A 21150-nucleotide genomic window follows, 5' to 3' on the forward strand; every position below is an offset into this window, starting at 1 on the left:
GTGGAGAAGATGGCGAAAGGAGGTCCCGATCCCGACGTCCCGTTCGCGCGATCGCGAAAAAACCTCTTCCTTCCTCAACTTCTCTGCAACCGTTGGGGTGCCAAATTTGCTAGCGACTAGCAGAGGTGATGTTTACTTCGAATTAACAAGTTCTTGACTAGATATCGAAGCCCAAGACAATGTTACAAATGGTTGGTATACACTGAGTGGGTGGCATTGGCAAGACGACTCTTGCCAAGGCTGTCTACAACCAAATCTCTTCTCGTTCCCATGCTTGCAACTTCATTTCTAACGTCAGAGAAGCAGCAGAACAATCCCCGGGACTCATTTCCCTCCAAGATGTCAAATGGGTCAAGAACTTGTTAATTAGAAGTAAACATGATAACGGAGAAGGTGTCGCTTGAACGGGGGGAGAAAAGATGTTAGATGTTTGTTTGGAATTGTCTCCGACCATTCTCAATTTTCATGAGGAAGTTCTTGTATTTGTCGTTGTGAAAATTAGATTTGGTGGGTCTTACGAGATGAAATGTGTTCAAACAAAATTTTGTTTAGTTAATATTTAAACATGATATGGTAAATAGGAATAATAAGTTTCAATCATTTAATATTGTGTATCAAGCAATATGTATATATCGAAATTTAAAATCCGGTGCTTGTTTATATTCCAGGTCTCACATCTAATAGGAATGGTTTTCTTCTTCTCTCTTTAGTTTCAAGTACTGTCAAATGAGTGTTTCATAGCCAACAAAAGAATACAAAAAAGCAACGGGTTACTCTCACTAACGCCTCTATAACTCATAAGAACATTAAAAAATTCGCCATAAATAACACTAGGATCGAATAGTCACAATTCATTGTCAATGTTATCCATCTTCCATCGAACGTAGACCTCTTTAAGGTGTCCTCCAAGAACACCAGTCAATCAGGCCATAGGCATAGCAGAGCCAGAAAACTCTAGTTGATGGGTAGTATATATAAAATTTAAAATTTTCAAGGAACACCAATGGGCAAATGAGATAATTTTCTTTATAATATCAATATGAAAATAATAATTTTGTGGACCTGTGTGGACAATTGCCCACACAACGCCCGCACCTACATTTGAACTCACTCATGTTTTGAACCTGCCCCTTTGAATTCATGAAACATCATGACAAGTGTTTCACAAACTCTTAAATTTGCAAAAAGAGAACTTTCAAAGACAATTTTTCCCGTGAAAAAATGAGAAATGCCAAAAAAAGTAAACATTCATAACGTGAACTCAGACAAGGCCAAATTACAAAATTTTCTTTGAGAGACCAATAATATTTTCAAAACCTATACCAGAGTCAAATAATATTTTTTAGAATTTATATAGGATTCAAATTAAAAATTTCAAAAATTGTAAGCGAAACTTTTTTCAATTGACTGAAATGTGATTAATTAAGGAAAAGTAAGATCTTGGCGTGCATAAGATTGTATATTTTTTTAATAAGTGGAAGTTATCGAAGGGATTTGCTACTTTTCTGGACTGGAAAATGATAAATGTGCAACGAGATAAGTTTACCACATACCGTTTCTCATTAATCTGAGACATGTTTTAGGAAATGTGGTGAACGTTGAAAAAATTTTACAAAAATAGAATGTAGATCAGCAAACAAAGAGGATAATGTTGTAAACATACTTTAAGTTAATCAGTTTCAAGGATGTCAATAAATGTGATTCAGATCCGAGTGGGCCGACTGAACCGTATAAAAAATATAGGATGAAAAAAAATTTGACATCCGATTAAAAACTCAGATCAGATTTGGATACAAGAAATGACATCAAATGAGATTCGGATTCGCATTTCAGATTTAAGTAAATATTGATCGGATTTGGTTTTAAGTTTCAGAAACAGTGCTATAGGATATGGGTTCTGCAGGTAGACTAGTTTCTAGCAACTCTATTTTTCACACTATGGCAGATCCCCATTGTACTAATAACTAGTTTGCTTGTGTGGGCAGTGATAGATAGTCTGCTGGAAGCACCAGCATTATCTTGAATGACTCATTAAAGAAGAACGCAGAACAAGCTGACGTTTCTTCAAGTCAGGCAATCGATTCGGGAGCTGATGCGGACTAAATCAACTCCAAATAGACGGAACTTGCTCTCGTCCTAGCATCCTCTCCCTCTTTCCAAAAAGCTTCTGCTCAAACATAAAGCCCATCGCCGGCACTCTCACCTTCACAAAGAAACAGAATGGCCGAACCGGTTGCCCAATGGTACTAAAGCTGGCGGCGGCGGGGTCGGTGGTGGCGAAGGGGTCACTTCGCTGTCTACTCTTCAAGTAAAGCAGCCGTCGATGGACTTAGGGCTGCACACGAGCCGAGTCGAACTCGGCTGCACACGAGCCGAGTCGATGGACTTAGGGCTGCACACGAGCCGAGTCGAGCTCGGCTGGCTCGAGCTCAACTCGACTGGTGTTTAGTGAGCTCGAGCTTGACTCGAACTCAGACGAGCTTCACAACTTCAGCTCGAGCTCCACTCGAGCGATTGCCTTCGAGCTCGACTCGAGGCCGGCTCGTTTATCCTCGCTAATGCGTGTTTGCCAAGTTCGCCCTGCGTCTTTTTCCCTGTTATCCTGCCATGGGGAGGAGGAAAGGCGTGGGTGAGAAGGAGTCTCTGCATACCTGCCATGAGCACCCCATTAACGCATGGGGATGAGGAAAAGGCTTTACAAGAAAAGAGATAGAAACCTCAACGAGGATGAGGATGATGAAAGGCGTTGCACGAAAAGAGAAAAAAATGGTGGAAAAATGGAAAGAGAAAAACAGAGAGGGAAAATGAACAAGAGAAACGAGAGGGAGAATGAAAAAAGTGTTTGAAAAAAAGAGAGGGAAAATGAAAAGAAAAAAACAAAGAGGAAAAATGAACCAGCTAAAAACGAGAGGGAGAATGAGAAAAGTGTTTGATAGATTGAAAGTGTAACAACGAGGGTAAAGAAATTGTCATTTAAAGCCAAGTGGATCATAAATAAGTTATATCTCCATCCGTAAGATTCACTTTAATATATTGCAGGCAAGGTTTTTACTGTTGAGAGTTGTAAAAATATGTATACTTAGAAGTTGTTTGACAACAACAATACACTGCCATTGTTTCATAAATCTATCAAAAAAAAAATATGGCAGATTTATGAAACACATTTTGTTATAATGTTTTTTGAATCTGCCTCATTTTCTGAGGCACATTCATGGGACACTAATATATGTTGCTATTGCTAAACGATCTCTTATGGACCGTTGGACATTAGAAACACTATATAAGTGTTCCATGAATCTACTAAGTAGATTTGTGAGACTTTTGAACAAGTGTTCCATGAATATGTTCTTATTTATGGCAGATTCATGAAACATTCACATGGTGTTCCTAAAGCCAAACACTGATTATACCAAGAAAGAAACAGAGATATCACTTTCCCTGGTGGACTGCATCCATCTCCATGTTTTCGATCCCTTGAGTTTTGAAATTTTGAGTTGCTTGATAAATTTCAAAAGTTGCCTCTACCAAGTGAGTGGAAATCAGTCAATGGGGGAAGTGGCATGCCATAGTTTGTTTACCTGAATGTCGGGAACATTCACAAGCCTTTTGCAGCCGCTTAGACGCAACTCCCGCAATCCCTTTAGCCTTGAGACGTCCGGGATGATTTCCAATTGTTTGCAACCGGAGAGGTCAAGCGCTTTGAGTGATGTCAACTGAGAGACTGATTCAGGCAGTTCCATCAATGATTTGCAGTCCCTCAAAGACAAGCGAGCCAATGACTTAGAATTTCCCAGTTGTGACGGCAGAGTAGTAATTTTAGCACAACCACCGAGGTCAAGCTTTTCAAGCGAGGTCAACTGCCAACTTTCTAGAGGCAGTTCTTTTAGCGATTTGCAGTAACACAAATTCAAGTCAATCAAGCTCTTGAGAATCCCAATAGATGGATGAAGTTCACTCAACTTCCCGCAAAAAGAAAAATTCAATTTCTGTAGATGCGGCGTGCTCGTAAAATCTGGACAGACGGTGAGGTTATGACAGCTCTCGAAGTTTAAGACTCTTAGTTTGCCAAGCAACACCGGCTCCAATGACTTCGGATCCTCCATTTGTGATGGCAAAGCTGTAATTTCAGTACAACAACTTAGGTCAAGCTCTTCGAGTGAGGTCAATTGCCAAATCTCTTGTGGTAATGTCTTTAGCGACCTACAATGCCTCAAAGACAAGCGAGGCAAGCTCCCAAGAAGCCCAATAGATGGATCAAGTTCACTCATCTTCTGGCATTTATCCAAATTCAATTTCTCTAGATATGGCATGCTCGTAAAATCTGGAGAGATGGCGAGGTTAGAACAGCCCTCGAAATTTAGGACTCTTAACTTGCCAAGCAACGCCGGCTTCAATGACTTCGGATCCTCCATTTGTGATGGCAAAGTTGTAATTTCAGTGCAATAGCTTAGGTCAAGCTCTTCGAGTGAGGTCAATTGCCAAATTTCTCGAGGTAATGTCTTTAGCGATTCGCAGCCGGACAAATTCAAGTGAGTCAAGCTCTCAAGAAGCCCAATAGATGGATCAAGTTCACTCATCTTAGTGCAACTTCTAAAATCCAATATCTCCAGATGTGGCACGCTCGTAAAATCTAGACAGATGGTGAGGTTAGAACAGTAACTGAAACTTAAGACTTTTAGTTTGCCGAGCAACACCCGCTCCAATGACTTCGGATCCTCCATTTGTGATGGCAAAGTTGTAATTTCTGTGCAAGAACTTAGGTCAAGCTCTTCGAGTGAGGTCAATTGCCAAATCTCTCGAGGTAATGTCTTTAGTGACCCACATCCCAACAAAGAGAAGTGAGTCAAGCTCTTGAGATGCCCAATAGATGGATCAAGTTCACTCATCTGTTCGCAACAACTGAGATCCAATTTCTTTAGATGCGGCATTCTCTCAAAATCTGGACAGCCGGTGAGGTTCTCACAGCCGGCGAGACTTAAGACTTTCATTTTCCCAAAGACCTAAAAACACAAACGAAAAACCTTTTTGTCAAGGAAATGCCATGAAAGAAAATGAAATTCACCTTCCTATTTGCATCAGATTAAAGTCGACAAACTGTTAACTAGGGATGTCAACGGATCCGATTCGGATCGGATACATCTTCAACCATATCCGTTTTTTCGGATATTCATATATTCGGATTCAGATTCGGATTCGAATTCAGACAAAGCAAAGTCATATCCGAATCCGAAATCCGATTTTACAATCCAAATCCGATTTTTATATTTATATCCGAATCCAAATTTTGAACCGAATTTTGCCATTTTTCAAGCATTAGATAGAGGATATTTGTCTAAAACTGAATCCGATCCGAATCCGTATCCGATATTTATGTATATCCGAATCCGATCAGATGTCATTTATTAAATCCTAATCCGATCCGATTTTTCTTAATCGGATATTAAATTTTTATTCATATCCATTTTTTTCGGATCGAATCGGTTGGATATCCGATTCAAATAGGATATATTGACGTCCCTACTGTTAACTGCATGCACATGTGCGTCTCTTTGCATCATAATATCGCAAGGGGTTTGCGTCAATCATGTGAACATCATTTTCCTGAAAAGCTGAAAAAGTGCGTATAACTAAAAGCTTCCATTTACCTTGGTCGATTCCAATCCTTGTGGATTCCAAAGTTGAGTTATCAGGCTGCCTGATAAGTCAAGAACAACAATATTCTCAAGATGAAGGCCACCAGGCAATGAATCCAAGTCTTCTTTGATACACCATTGCAACCATCTGAGCTTCTTAGGAAAATGCTCAAATTCACCTTTCAACTGTACATTTTTCCCCAACCGGAGCATTCTAAGTTCAGACATTGCGACAAAAGGCTCTGCTTCAACATACGTAGGTGCCCAATATGTACCCGAGTAGAGCTGAACTGCTTCAATTTTTTCCTTTCCCTGCAATTCAAAAGTAATAGACAATTAAAGGAAATGGATTCATTGAGAGAGATCAATTTTTGCGTCTCAGAATCAAAGACATGACTTCAACAAACAGACTAGTTTATGGAAACTCTGGTTTTCAGACCAAGGCACACCCACATTTTACTTGCTGAAGATTCTTACCTTCTTGGTTTTCAATACTTCCAGTGTCTCATCATCCTTCCACAATCTGCTCCTGCTATCTTGGACGATTTTTCTTCCCATGTCCCGTATAAGGTCATGCATATCAAACTCTCCAGTGTCATCATTTATATTGATGAGACACTTGTGCCTTAGGACTTTGATTGTTGTCTTTGGAAAGAACTTACAATCTTCCCACATGAGCAAAGGGAACTCTATGTTTTCTTCTTCAAGAAAAAAGCAAGCTATGTCTAAAAATACTTTCTTTTCCTTTTCATCAAGCGCATCAAAACTTATCTTCAATCTTACATGAATATCTTTGTTCTGATCTTCCTCTAACTTTTGAAGTTTTTCTCTCCATTCTTCACCGGTTTCCAGATCAAAGAAAAGCGATCCAAATATCGTCAGGGCTAATGGCAGCCCAGCACCAGCAGATGCAACTTCCTCGGATAACTCCGCAAATATGGGTTCAGGATCCTTTTTCCCAAATGCATGCCAACTGAAAAGCTCAAGTGATTGGGCACCATCTAGCTCCTTAGGTTCATACAGCTTCACGCTTTGTGCCCCCAGTGCATGCTTATCTCTGGTAGTAACGATGATTCTTGACCCTGAACAAAACCAATCTAGGTTGACGGCTAGCGCATCGAGTTGCGATTCATTATCAATGTCATCAACAACCAGCAAAACCTTCAAACTGCCAATTCGTTTTCTAAGTATTTCAATTCCTTGGTCAATGCTGCTTACTTCAACATTTTCATCACCGCACAAATCACGAAGTAGATTTTCTTGGAGGGAAACAAGGCCAGTGGATTGTTTTGCTGCTTCTCTAACGTTTGAAATGAAACTAGAAGCATCAAAACGAGTGTAGATTTGGTTGTAGACTGCCTTTGCAAGTGTTGTCTTGCCGATGCCACCCATTCCATGGATCCCAACCATTCTCACATTATTATCATCTACATCTAACATTTCCTCCACATCTGCAATGCGTGAATCGAGTCCTACTGGATGTTTAGCTACAAGGAGAGAAGTCTTGTTCACTTCATTGAGAATCCTCTTCACAATGAGCCGAATGAGCTTTGCCTCTTTTCTACAAGAAAGCCAAATGAATAAAAACTCAAACTTACGTATAAACTCCTTGTAATCAATAGCATATAAATCTTACTTAGGACAAGATATGAAATACAAGATTTTTGAAGCAATTCATACCTTTCTAAATAAGGGCATCACAGTTGGCTAGAGAAAGTAAACGAAAGGGGAGCCACATTGAACTATTTAATTCTAATTCAGATCTCAAAATCTGGGCGCTTTGACCCGACCAAATGACCCAGATGTATTCAAAACAACATATAATGATCATCTGTTTTCATTGCTTGACCAAAATACATGTGTTTTCGATGCAGAACAGTTGATTGTTTTTCTGCAAAGTTGACTAGAGGAAGTAAAAGAAAGCGGATACATTTTTGTTGCATTAAACTATATAATTTTAATTCAGATCTCAAAATTTGAGCGCTTTGACCCGATCAAATGACATGGATGTATTGAAAATGACATAAATTAAGTGCCATTAACTTGAAAGCTAAAGCCTACTAAATCAATATATATCTATATATAGATAGAGAGAGAGAGAGAGAGAGAGAGAGAGAGAGAGAGAGAGAATGAGAGCGAACTTGTGTGTGCCCAATTTTATTTTTTATATTAAAAATTAGTTACGTGGATATCCTACACAGTAATTGTAATGTGTAAAATGCCCTTGATAAAGCAAAGAACAAAACATTTTTGAGAGGATAGAAGGAGAACTTTTAAAGATGTTAAAAGTCTACAAATGTATTATATATCTATCGTTTTATTTTTAGGCTCAACTAGCTTAACTCCAGAACTAAACGGCGATTTAAGAAGATTGAGTTTTACATTTTTCAAACTTTAGTGGTACATAAAGAGAAACTGGACAGTAGAAACGAAGCTGCTTACCCTTCAGTGTCGGCTAATGTATAACCTGAGATTTCCCCTGCTTTTCTCAAAGCATCACTCCATTGGCTCACCTCTTCCTTGTCTGTTTTCCTATTTTCATGGAGCCTTGTAAATGCAGACGCAAAAGGGCCAGTTTGATGGCGAACGTCCGTGGGATTCACATCAAAGAACACAGGTATGATGAGCCTTTTACACTCCACGATCTTTGTTATTTCTTGTAAACACCACTTTGAATCAGCATAGCCTTTGGAGAAAATGGGCACAAAGATTTTGGATTTCTGGATGCAGTCAAACAGATGCTCCACCTTCTGCCCCTTCTCCAAGTTATCGCTGTCGATGAAAGCGGTGATGCCCTTAAGTTTTAAAAAAGCATGGAGGTGGTCGGTGAAGCCCTTGCGAGTGTCTGGTCCTCTAAAACTCAGAAACACATCATACTTGAATCCAATGTCTTCTCTTACCAAAGGAGGGGGTGATGACGGAGGTGGAGAAGCCTCTGCTTCGCCTTCTTCAGAATTAATGGATCCCTCAGCATTTCCTCTAGGCCTTCTCGATCGACGAAACCAGAGCGATGAGGCGATGGTTATGACGGCGATCAAAGCATAGGGTAAGAATCTCCGCATAAGTTTCAGATCCATTCCTCAAGGCCAGTTCTCTCGCTCGCTCTCTCTCTCAATGCCTAAAAGTGGTGTTGCTCACAGCCTGCGTGCAAAAGGAGGTGATGAGGTATATATTTACAAGAAGCGAAGTTTTTTGCTTTACGAGGTGATGATTCTTGAGATTTCTTGGAAGACGGAGGCGAAAGAAAGTGGTGATTCTAAAGAGGTAAATTTGGTGCGAAGCTCTCAGTTGACGCTCATATATATTTTTTCCTGTTTTCCAGTCACTTTTTACAAGATTAACAGCATCAGTGCGTTACTTTTATGTCCAAAGATCCACCAAACGACAAGAGCATATGTTCTTCTTTGTAGTGAAAATTTGCGCTTCTTCATGAAAAAGCGTTGAGTGAAAACGAAGTTCTTGCTTTTTAGATTATCGAATAATAGTCTTGGTCTATTATGGTAAACTTTAGTTCTTTATACTTTTTGAAAAGTAATGCGTACCAATATTGCTTTACAAACTCCAAATTTTGATATCACCTAATTCGCATAAGCTATATTAAAACAGAAAGATTCAGTATATTTCATATACCAAGAAAACTCTCTCCCTCTCAACACCTAAAACCAAAGTAATTGTTAGTCACTTAATTATATAAGAAAGAACGAAAAGAGTCAATGGATTGACAAAGAACGGTGCCTGGTTCTTCCCTCAAAAAATGCAAGCCAAGTAAATAGCCGATGCAAATGAGTAATTTGGTTTGCTGACGATCAACTGAAATCTAGTAGAGAGGACAGTAGCTGTGCCTTCATAATAATGTAAAGGTCCACCCAAATTCACCCTGATATTAGCAAAGGAAGTCATATCACATGGATCAAAAGCTATATCACCACATGCCCCTTAAATTGTATCTTATTTCACTTTTTGCATCTCAAGTCAAGTCGATTGGTGTCATTTATGGGTCGGAAAAAATAAAAAAAAAATTCAAGTTATGAACTTCTTTTTGGTGCGTTTGGGCCCAATGATATATTCCACACTGTAAAGGGATCTGCGTCCAGCCAAAGATAAATCTCACTTACCTCACGTGTTAGAAACTCTGGAAATTAATGGAAAGCTCATGACAGATAAAATAGAATAAATAAAAGTTTGAAATTGGCATATACCTAAAGTGTTTGCGTGAGTTTACCTTGATCCCTCTAGGTGTTTGCTGGCCCCATAGTTGAGATATAACTCCAAGACAAGTCAAGAACAACCATGTTCTCAAGATGAAGTGCCAATGACTCCAAGTATATATATATATATATATTAGAAGTCCGTAGAAGTTTGCAGGTGTCATGAATTGATAAATTGTATACTTTACGTGATTGATTTTATTTCAAATATGCTTTTAGATTTTTTTTTCTTTTTCGACAATAAAAGTGGGAAACCTATGTCACAACCACTTGAACTTTTAAGGTTAATGTCTACAAGATACTTTCTTTTAAAAGCAAATAAATTTTAAGAGACTAGTGTGGGCAACTGCCCACACCAGTCACCAGGTAGCTCCATCACTGGTCATCTGTAAGGATGTCAGCATGAACAACGATGCCGTCAAGGCTGGCTTCACAGTCACAACAAACTTCCTTGCTGTTTAGTTTTTTTTTTTTTTCTTTTAGTATAATATGGTAAGAATACTATAAAATTTTATAAAGTTTTAAGAATGTAAAATAAGTTGGAAATTAATTAGACAAACATAAAAAAAAAAAATTGACTAGATTTGAAACAATAAAACAGAGATTATTGTCTTTCCAAATAAGTTGGAAATTTTTCTTCCCATGTCCCGTATAAGGTCATGCATTTCAAACTCTCCAGAGTCATCATTTATATTGATGAGAGACTTGTGCCTTAGGACTTTTGACTGTTGTCTTTGGAAAGAACTTACAATCTTCCCACATGAGCAAAGGGAACTCTATATTATTTTCTTGAAGAAAAAAACACGCTATGTCTAACAATACTTTCTTTTCCTTTTCAAAACTTATCTTCAATCTTACATGAATATCTTTGTTCTTATCTTCAAGTCCTACTGGATACTTAGCTACAAGGAGAGAAGTCTTGTTCACTTCATTGAGAATCCTCTTCACAATGAGCCGAACGAGCTTTGCCTCGTTTCTACGAGAAAACCAAAAGAATACAAACTCAAACTTACATATAAACTCCTTATAATCACTAGCATATAAATCTTAATTAGGACAAGAAATGAAATACATGATTTTTAAAGCAATTCATACCTTTCTAAATAATGGCATCTCAGTTGCACAATTGGATAGGGGATACATATTTGCTACATTGAACTTTTAAAGAGGCAAATTTGGTTAGGAGATGTTGACGATCTTATATATTTTTTCTTTTTTCAATCAGTTTTTAGAAGATTAACTGCATCAGTGCTTGAATTTTATGTCTAATGATTCACCAAACCAACAAAGTTATTGCTTTTTAAATGATCAAACTGGGTTTGCTGTGGTATACTTTTAGTTTTTGTACTTTTTTGAAAAGTAATGCCTACCAATATTGCTTTTCAAACTACAAATTTTGATGTCCCATAATTTGCATAAGCTATATTAAAAGAAAAAGATTCAGTATATGTCATGTAAGACTGAGCACCAATAAAACTCTTTCTCTCCCAACACCTAAAAATGGTGTACCAAAAGAGTTTAAAGGAACGCTCTTTTCCCATTCTGATTATATGCTTCACATTGGTGTTTGATTTTCGTGCATCAATACAGTTAATTATTAAAATATCTTTAATTCACATTAAAAAAAATTATAACGGCAAAATTGAAAATAACCATAATAAAACGTAAATTTATAAATTGAAAATAATGTTAGTACAACGGTTGTGACAGGGTTAGTAAGCAGTCTCCATTTCAAATTCTGGTAGTGTCAATTTTTTGTGCTAAAAAAAAGACAACCAATGACAGAAGAGCTAACTTAGAACCAACATATATGCGATATGTTTTTTGTTTTTGCATTCGTTTGGACCAAAATCCAAATCATTTGTAATTGGATCTAGAAAGATCCAAATATTATATGCATAGGTCTTGATCCAAGGTCCAATCCTTTGTTTTTATTTAAAGCAAGGGACTTGCAAGCCAATTGGCTTCATTTTGCCGGTGGAAGTTGTGGAATCAGGCTTCACTTTCTTCCTTTGTTAAATAAAATATCATGACGTCGAACATTATCATAATAAAACTTTAAAAGGTTCACACAAGTTGGGGTAGACAGTTGCCCACACCAGCTCAAATGCAGGTCCCGGGCGTGCACAAGGCATTGTTAAATAAAATAGATTTTTCTTTCTAATTCTTTTAAATAGACCATATTTTCATGGTGTTTTATATATGTTCAAACAAATTATATCTTACATGGTGTTTTATATATTTCATGGTGTTTTATATATGTTCAAACAAAAAATAAAAAAAGATTATAAATGATAATTTTTTAATAAATTGCTAAAAATGCCCTTCTTTCTTTTTCTTTCCTCTCCTCACGTCTGGTCCAGATCGCGACTGCATTCATCCAACACCGATATCAGTATTTTGGACTACATTTAGCACTTGGATATTTATTTGTTGTCTTCCTCCAAGTCACACTATGGACCTCCTGCTTCTATTTTGTCTAAGCTTTATTTGGACTCCATCAAATTAGTTCAAAGAGTGCTGTCTAAAGGAAAGCAACCACAGGAGTTCATTTCATTGAGGCCGAAGTTGACGTAATGCTTATCTTTCTACCATATCTAAAAGCCTTGTTATTTTCTGAACTCTACAATGTTGTTACATTTTGGAAAACCTCCCTATTTCATTCAATCACTTAAGGTAAATGTTTGGCATCAAACTGTTTCTGATCTTATGGAGAAACTTTAAAAGCAAAATTGAAGTTTTATAAATCAATACTATTGAAAGTACCCAAATCTGATCTTTACTAATTAAAAAAAAATCCAATGGCGAGTGGGTAAAGGGGATATGAAATTGTGGCAAGTGGAGTGGGCAGGGGTTTGCCTATATCCTCTACTGTATGCGGAATGGCGATAATGATTGATCAAAAAAAGTTCTTACTGGTTGTGGGATTCAACACAACACACCAGTTTTAACAGAAATGTTCATCACTTTTTTTTTTGTGATTGTTTTTCTCTTGACCACCCATCATGATAGATTGGACAGTTCTGATTAGATGGCTAGTTAACTCTTAAAAGCAGAAATCACCATTCATAATATTGTCACTATCTTTGATCTTTGTTTTTTTTTTATAAAAAAAAAAGCTAAAGAAGTATTTTTAATCCAAGAAAACTTAAGCATCATGGGATCACGTATCTAATCCAATGGCTCACTGACTAGGCTATTGTTGGATCCTTGAACATGTGATCTTCCTTTGAACAGGCGTGGCTGAATCCTAATCGGGCTCGTATGCCCGTCGTGTTCCATGAGAGATTAATCAAGATGGAACTATGATACCAGGATAACATGGCCTCTCACGAGACTGTTTAAACTCCTCATTCAAGTTAAGCTTGAATTGCTAAAAAAATCCAACTGCGAGTCAAGGTTGGCAAGTTAGCTTGAATTGCTAAAAAATACAACCGCGAGTTCAGGTTGGCCTGTCAAAACCATGACTCGCTCTTGATTCCGCCTCGACTCGCTCGATTCAGGTGCATACATTATGATTATTTTAAAACATGATTGAATCGACAAGTCAACACACTTCTCGATCCGAGTCTGAGTCACAAGTTTGCCAAGGATGATGTTTTCGTTAGACTTACTGCATATTCATATTCAGGTACATGACAGTTCAGGACCCATGTCTTTTATCCATTTAAAACCCTCAAGGCCCATGTGTGCAATTGCCCCCACACATGAAACTTTGCCACTGCATCATACTGTTATTGGAAGGGAAGCTATTCATACTATTTGTTTTGAACACCATTGCTCGGGTGGAAATTGATGGCTTAACAAACGAATAGTGGCTGTCTGCTGTGCCAGCAGTCACTGTTGCCCTTTATTTGATTTCAATTTCGAGTAATAGTCCTCGGACCTTGCCACTAGAAACAGAGAGCGACCCCGTCCCTCGAGAGGAACATCACGTAGGACAGTGGTGACGTGGCTCTGGTCTATCGTCTATGGCCAACAATATCAACTTTGAGCCAGTGAAGTGAATTTTTTAGAAGCTTATATGAACTTTGCATTTGGACTGTACTTTTTACTAAATTCAATGAGTCCAGAGTTCAAATAAAATAGGATGGATTTGCTTGAAAAACCCCAGAAAATCTCCATAGAGGTGAAACATGGCCTTGAAGGGCTTAGCTTAGATTGTAGATGCTTTCACATAAAAATCAAGTTAATTAGTAAACGACGCCTTTCTGATCACCTCCTCTATCATCACCAGCGGGCTGCCGCCATCCTCTCGTTGTTAATGCATCATTCACTGGCCAGAGGAAGGCGGCAACAGCCACTCTCATGACTATGGAAGAGAGTCGGCGACCTTTCCTTTTTTTTTTTTTTTTAACTTAAAACTTATAATGAGAAATGCCATCACCATCTGCCATCTTATGTCATCATCTTATATTATGTAACACCTTTTTTTTTTCTTTGTATTTTTTCAACTATCTAGTTAAATATTTTTACTTTTTTTTTGTTATCTTACATCTTTCTTTTTATTTAAAAAAAATGCGCATAATGATAACTTTTTGGAGATGCATAACTCAATGATATTGCAACGAAAAAATGCGGCATTGACTTATAATAAATATATCTTTCAACAAAATGTAAAGTTGTTCAAGTTTATAAACTTTTCCTAGTACCCATACGTTATCCCATTGGCAAACCCATCCCAGTCTACTTAAGCATTTAACATTAACAGCTGAAATTAATTGTTAACAAAAGCCGTTTTTCTTTCGAGGTTAAACTTGAAAACCAATCCTAGATTTAATTTCATAAATAAGAAATAATTCAAATTAAAGGTTTCCAACCTGTTAGAGAATAAGGAAACCGAATCTTTTTATTGTTAATTAAAAAAAAAGAGCCTTGCCATCTATCATCAGTGGTAACACGCATCATATATAATATTTAAGTTTCAAAACAGGTTGAGGGGCAAGGACATCGTTTAATGCCCACAGCTGCTGAAGCTTTCAGTCGTTTTCATTTTATTTCGCCCTCAAAAGCATGTGCTTCCATTTTGGTGAAAGTCGCACCATGGTGCTTTGGTGAAAGTGTCATTGATGCAGCCTTTGGGAAGAAAGAAGGGACTGCTTCACCTGTCAGACCTGACCACATTAATGAGTGCATGGGAAGAGTAAGCCGGGTGAGAGAAGAGAAAAAAAAGGAGAGGGAAAATGTGAGGGAAAAAAATAAAAAAATAAAAGTAAAAGAGAGATTAAGCCGGGTGGGTGAGACTTGAGAGTGAAAAAAAAAAAAACTAAAAATGTAAAAAATAATAATAAACTCGAGCCAAATCGGGTCGAGTTTGACTAACTCCAACTCGACTTGTTAAGATATTCGAGTTTATATTATATTTAAACTCAAGCTTGACTCGTGTAAAAATCGCGTCAAGCTTCGCTTTCAGGCGAAGGCCCTACATATATATATATATATATATATATATATATATATATATTGTTGATTTGATTGTGTCATTTTTTAATGGAGCTGAAATTCTGAGGTGCCCTTTTTTTTCAAATACTTTCTTGGAAAGTAATTTGAATTCATTAATTGGAGGTACTGAGAATATGGAAAGAGTTACCTCACCAATGGATTATATTTAGGGATGTCAACCAATCAAGTTTGATCTCATATCTCCTTTACGTTCATATCTCATATCTTCTTTTTCAATATTCACATATTGGGATTTAAATACTAATTAGGAAAAGTCACATCCAAATTTGAATTTGAAATCCGATTTTGCAATCTAAATCTGATTTTTATATTCATATTCAAGTCCCAACCCAAATTTGAGGCCAAATTTTATCAATTTTCAAAATGTAATAGCATTACATGTAGGGCATTTGTTTCAAAATAAATTCAATCCGAATCCGATCGGATATTTATATATATTCGAATCCGATCAGATGTCATTTCTTAAATTCAAATCCTATCTGATTTCTTAATCGGATACCAGTTTTTTTTATATCTAATTTTTTAAAATTGAATCGGTTTGGTCAGACATCTGATTCAAATTATATATATTGACATTCCTAATCACACTACAAAGATGGATAAAACATTCCTCGTATCCAAAACAGGTCACAAGCAGCACACGAACGTTTGTTCATGTTTTAAGAAAGTAGGGTGTATATCGTTAAACTAGCCAGTTATGATTAGTTTGTTTTGGGCTGCAAATAGTGGATGTACAAAACTCTAATTGAGAGACACCTCACTAAAAGCGTCAGCCTTTTCCAGATATCTCATCCGGATAAAAGGTCTAATTATTTGCAGGGTAAGCGGAGTTCACTGTTGGTCTCAAACCGGCCGATCAAGCAGCTCTCCAAATTAATTAAGATGAAGAGACTTGGAGAAGCTAAGTCCTGTATATATAGTTGATGGAAATAGAAAACTTTCAATGAAACATGGAGAAGCTCAGTCCTGTATATATGGTTGATGGAAACATAAAACTAGCTTTTCAATTAGCTGCGCATGGCTCAGAAAGAAGGTGGAGAAAAATTGGACATTTGTGCCACCAACAATTTAAATTCACCATATTTGGAATATGAAAGAAGGTAGGGTCGGCGAAGGCAGTTTTGAGTTTCTTCCCGTGTTTCCTTGCATTTATATGAGAAAAATAACCTAAACGTAAGAAGGAATGTTATGTGCAAACACCTCCCAGAAACCAACGAGTTTACATCTTCGACAAAGGTCAGCTTTTGAACCGGTGATGTGTTAGAAATTTGTTGACACTCACAAGTTGCTCCTACCAAGTGAGTTGAGCTAAGCTAATGAAGAAAGGGACATGAGTTTTGAACTTGAGATGCCTCGATAATGTGTCAAGAAGCCCCCCTAACAAGGGGGTGGAGCTAAGCTAATGGGCTGATGGCCCGCCACCGAGAGGCATGCAATAGCATACGTGTTTCAGATGGGCTTTTAACTGCTTGTGTCCTAGTAAGTTGATAACCTTCACAAGTTGCCCCTACCAAGTAAGTGGAGCTAAGCTAATGGGCTAAGAGACATAGCATTACTTTTTTCAAAGATGCTTACCGGAAGTCTTTCCTGCAATGAGTTAAAAAGGCTTCGATATCCTTTAAGATTTAATCTCACCAATAGTTTCGACTGTTTGCGCCAGGAATATCCAAAAGCTTTTGGCAGCCTCTAAGTTTAATTCATGTAATCCTTTTGCATTTGATACATCTGCTATCATTTCCAACTCAGCTCAGTTGGACGCATTTTGTAACACCCCAAAAGTTTAGTTCCGTATCGAATATTGTGAGAGACCTTCAAAGACTTATAAAGGGATATCATTAATGAGATGATTGTCCTGGTTTCCAGCCTTTTAGGGTTGGAACCGAAACTGCTAGCGGGTGGGTTGAAATCTGCCGAACCAGGAGCCCGAGCCCATGAGTGGGTCGGGTTATTATAGTGGTATCAGAGCCGGTTGAACACTCGAACCTGGGGTCCCACACGCGCGGACGCGTGTGTCTTAAGGGCGGTGGATTGTAACACTCCAAAAGTTTAGTTCCCGTAAAGATTGTGAAAGATCTTCAAGGACTTTTACAGAAAGACCATTAATGAAATGATTGTCCTGGTTCCTAACCTTTTGGAGTTGAAAGCTTCTCAAAGAGTCAACCAGGCCAACTGGTTGGAAGCTGCTAGGGGAAAGGCACTGCACAACAGTCTGGTTCTGCCATCCCGACCGTCGAATGCACGGACTGACAGGATGGGCGCTGCCATCAGGCAGCAGGTTAAAAATATTAGTGAAACCGCGGTCGTTCTAATAAAAAAACGGGGTTCAATGGTTTATACATATTTCTGAGCACATCTCTGTCCTAACAATCACAGGTTTCGAACTTCAAAACCGTCAAATTGAGATACACACATCTCTAGCCTACACATCTCTAGCCTAATTGGTTGTCTCTGGTTTTGTTGATCCATTTGTTTATTAGCCTTATTTGATCTATCCAAACAGGCATCAATTGATTTCTTTCTATCCAAACAGGAATTAATTGATTTCTCAAAAAGATTGAGAACAATGGCTGGGTCAAATCACTTGGTGTCGTTTATGGGTCCCAAAAAAATAAAAAACTGAAGCTCAAATTATCTTTAGATAATAAATATTTACAAGGAATGTCAAAATTAAGGGAAAAAAAAAGCGTCCAGTGGTCTCTCAAGCAAGATTCAAGCTACCGTGGAAAAAAAAGATAATAGCTTTTCACTAGATGAAGTTATATAAACTAATTATAGAAAATGGAAATCAACTGCCGCATATGCTCCCCATAGTCAAATATTTAAAACCGGTTTTTAAGGATTAGTTTGACAAAAGTAATATATTTTTACTATGTCATGAATCTGCCCCAAGAAAATAAAGCAAGTACTTGCAATGGTGTTTTACAGATCTGCCTTATTTTTCAAAGTAGATTTATGGGACAAACAATAACAGCTTGTTAATATTATCAAACAGCCCCCTGAATACACCATAAAGTATTGTTATAAGGAAAACACCGTTGCAATACCTAAACCATTGCCAATGCTCCTATCATTGGGCACTTTTTGTCACAGGTTTAAACTTGTTAGAAATCTGGTAACTTCCATCGGCCGGCTGACTTCAATTGTTCAATCATTCAGTAACGATAAAAGTTACAAAACAGTATCATGGTTTCATTGAGCTTAGCCACATACATATATAGTTAATTTCATTTCATCATTTCTTTAATGGCGCTGGAACACATTATGCAAGGGTGCCCGTTTTTTCCTGATTACTTTCACGAGAAGTAGTCTGAACTAATTAATTGGAGGTACTGAGAAAGATCAAAAGAATTACCTCGTTGCAAAATAAAGGTGGATAAAATATTTCAATTAAGCAAAATAGATCACAAGCAGTCCGGGCACGCACGTTATATCCCTGGCCTGAGTGTCATAGGAGGGAAGCTTTCCTTCACGCTTCCTCATAATGCACAAGTCCCCCATCACGTAAGCCACATTCTTTTGCCTTAAAACCAGTTCTATGTGCCATCCAGCCGGAATTATTTTTTATGAGGCACTAAATATATAATTAACAAATTTTTAATTAGTCTCAAGTAGCGACTTGTGTCTTGTAAGGCCAATCTACGCGGATCCATTCAAACACACTCATTGAAAATAAAGGTTTTAAATTAGAGTCCCAGGTCTGCCAAAAAAAAAAAACCCTCACCTACAAAGACTAAAAGGAGAAAAACGAAAAAATATCATATTTCCAAAATATTTTTTAAATGATTAAAATGCCCCTATTTCTCTTTTGGTGTGTATTGTCACTGCACATATTGATACCATATGTGGTGTTGAATGGCATATACTGACATTCTCTTGGCTCCTGACCCACCTCAATTTTTTTAAAAAGGAATTTACATGTAAATTTTTTAAAATTTTCACTTGTTTTATATAAAATTTTGAAAATTAGTATTTTCAAAATTTAAAAACTTTAAGTTGGTCCCTCGTAAAAAATTTCTGGCTATAAACACTAACTAATTCCATATTAAAATCAATATTCAGTTAAGTAGAAAAAAATTATAGAAACACTCTTAATTTCAAAAGAAATAACAAAAAGGTGTCGCATTTCAGTTTAGCTCATTACTTGGAGTGAAATATATGACAAAAATATGCGCGTGCGTAGTAGCCCGACATGCATCATGTCGGCCCATCTTTCCTGAGTGCATTCATAAGATTGCATTAATTGGCCAATTAATACGAATGCTTTAGCTTTCGTGTCGAAGAAAAAATGTGCACAAAACTCATTTTGCATTAGCTAATTATGCAATAATAGCAAGAAAAAGAAACAATTTATTAAACTTGCCCCAAAAACTGTGCCTGGTTCTTATATCCGAAACGCACGTCAAAAGCAAGTCATGAGCAGCGGACTCAAGCCTTTCGAGTTCATAGACTTTCTGATGTTGCTTTGTTCTGAATTGCTACATCACCACCAAGCAGGGATGCGGCCATTTATGGACACACGCATCATCGTCATCGTCCGACTCCTCTGAGCATCATCGTCATCATTTCCCACAAATCGCCGCCTTCATCAGCCCGCTGTCCCCTTCAAAAACAGCCATGCCCACTGTCCGATATGCTTTTCTGTTAAGCATCATCCGTCATGACGTCTATCTCAAGTACAAGATGTCTGCCCTGGCTGTCAACGGGGAGCGCATGTTTGGCACTCGCAGTTCTTTTACGTAGTTGTGAACTACTGCTGTCCATGCTGCTTTCATCTACATACATACAGGGACACGAGGCCTTTCGAGAACTGCTTGGGAACAACGAAACAGAGGGCGGATTGTGGATTCGACGCCTCGCCATCGATCGGGCTTGGGGAGATGGAGAAGTCAGGTATGCCTCCTCAGAAAACAGAGGATTGGAGATATACGGTAATTAAATAAATCAATAATGGCGAAGCTGCCGGCCTTATTAGATCTTCCAGTGACATTAATTTCTCACCAATTCAAATAGTTGCACTTGTGGTAGATCAGAGTTTATTTTGCGTGATCCCATTAGATTTTTTTCGCAACAGTAACATAATGTTACTGTTTCAAAGATTTGTATACAACACATTCATGAAACACTTGCAACAGCGTTCCATGAACCCATGAATCGGAAATTTTGTTATTGTCGTCAAACAGCATTTTATTTAACAAGTGATCTGAATAAAAATATTAGTATGTTAATGAATAATAACTCTAAAAATATAATGAAAAGGAAAGTGAAACAAGTTAAATCAAAGTAAAATTAAGGAGTTTGAATCGAAAAATTATCGGAGTGTATCTAAGTACATATTTTGGATACGGGCATGACAACACGGATAAGTAGATCTTATTTAAGTATCCATGTGACTTAGGTTCCAACAAAATGCAAAATCTAGTATCTGTAGATGCTGAGATTCTCACAAGTACTCACAAGTAGACTTTCAATTTGTTAAGGACCTAAAAAATGGTTTGTCAAAGCAAACGCCATAAAGAAAAAAGTGAAGCTCCTATCTGCATCTCCTTAAACAAAATAAAAGGCTCAACAACCACTTGCATTGTGTCTTTTACCTAATATGGTCTTTCAAATGTTAATAAAATAAAAGAAGACTATCTAATTAAAATTAAAAAAAAAAGAAACAATCTGAAGATAAAAGAAAATAAAAGGTTTTTCACCTTAACCCTCGATCTTGGAGGTTTCGAACCTTAGTTATTGAGGGGCCAGATAAGTCAAGAACAACAATATCCTCGAGGTGAAGGGCGTTGGCATTATAGTGAGGTGAACTTCTGCGAAGTTTCTGGGTGGCTCACTTTCCTCATCAATTC

The 21150-nt window shown here is 37.5% G+C and overlaps 1 protein-coding gene across 2 annotated transcripts in view; it reads right to left on the minus strand.

Moving 5' to 3' along the window:
* Positions 1 to 1707: 1707 nt before the first annotated feature.
* Positions 1708 to 21150, minus strand: part of LOC116246922 (disease resistance protein RPV1-like) — a 48744-nt gene continuing 29301 nt past the window's right edge. Inside the window, exons 1-5 of one of the 2 annotated variants that reach the window (XM_031620054.2) lie at positions 8076 to 8774; positions 6111 to 7194; positions 5646 to 5945; positions 3579 to 5000; positions 1708 to 2602 (exon numbers count right to left, since the gene is read on the minus strand). In XM_031620054.2, coding sequence (XP_031475914.1) covers positions 2483 to 2602; positions 3579 to 5000; positions 5646 to 5945; positions 6111 to 7194; positions 8076 to 8710 — 3561 coding nt within the window. In that variant the 5' untranslated portion in view covers positions 8711 to 8774 and the 3' untranslated portion in view covers positions 1708 to 2482. Of the gene's footprint in view, positions 2603 to 3578; positions 5001 to 5645; positions 5946 to 6110; positions 7195 to 8075; positions 8775 to 21150 lie in introns of those variants that run through there. The other variant, XM_050076413.1, reaches the window with a different exon arrangement.

Source organism: Nymphaea colorata, chromosome 2, assembly GCF_008831285.2.
Source record: "Nymphaea colorata isolate Beijing-Zhang1983 chromosome 2, ASM883128v2, whole genome shotgun sequence".
Lineage (NCBI taxonomy): Eukaryota > Viridiplantae > Streptophyta > Magnoliopsida > Nymphaeales > Nymphaeaceae > Nymphaea > Nymphaea colorata.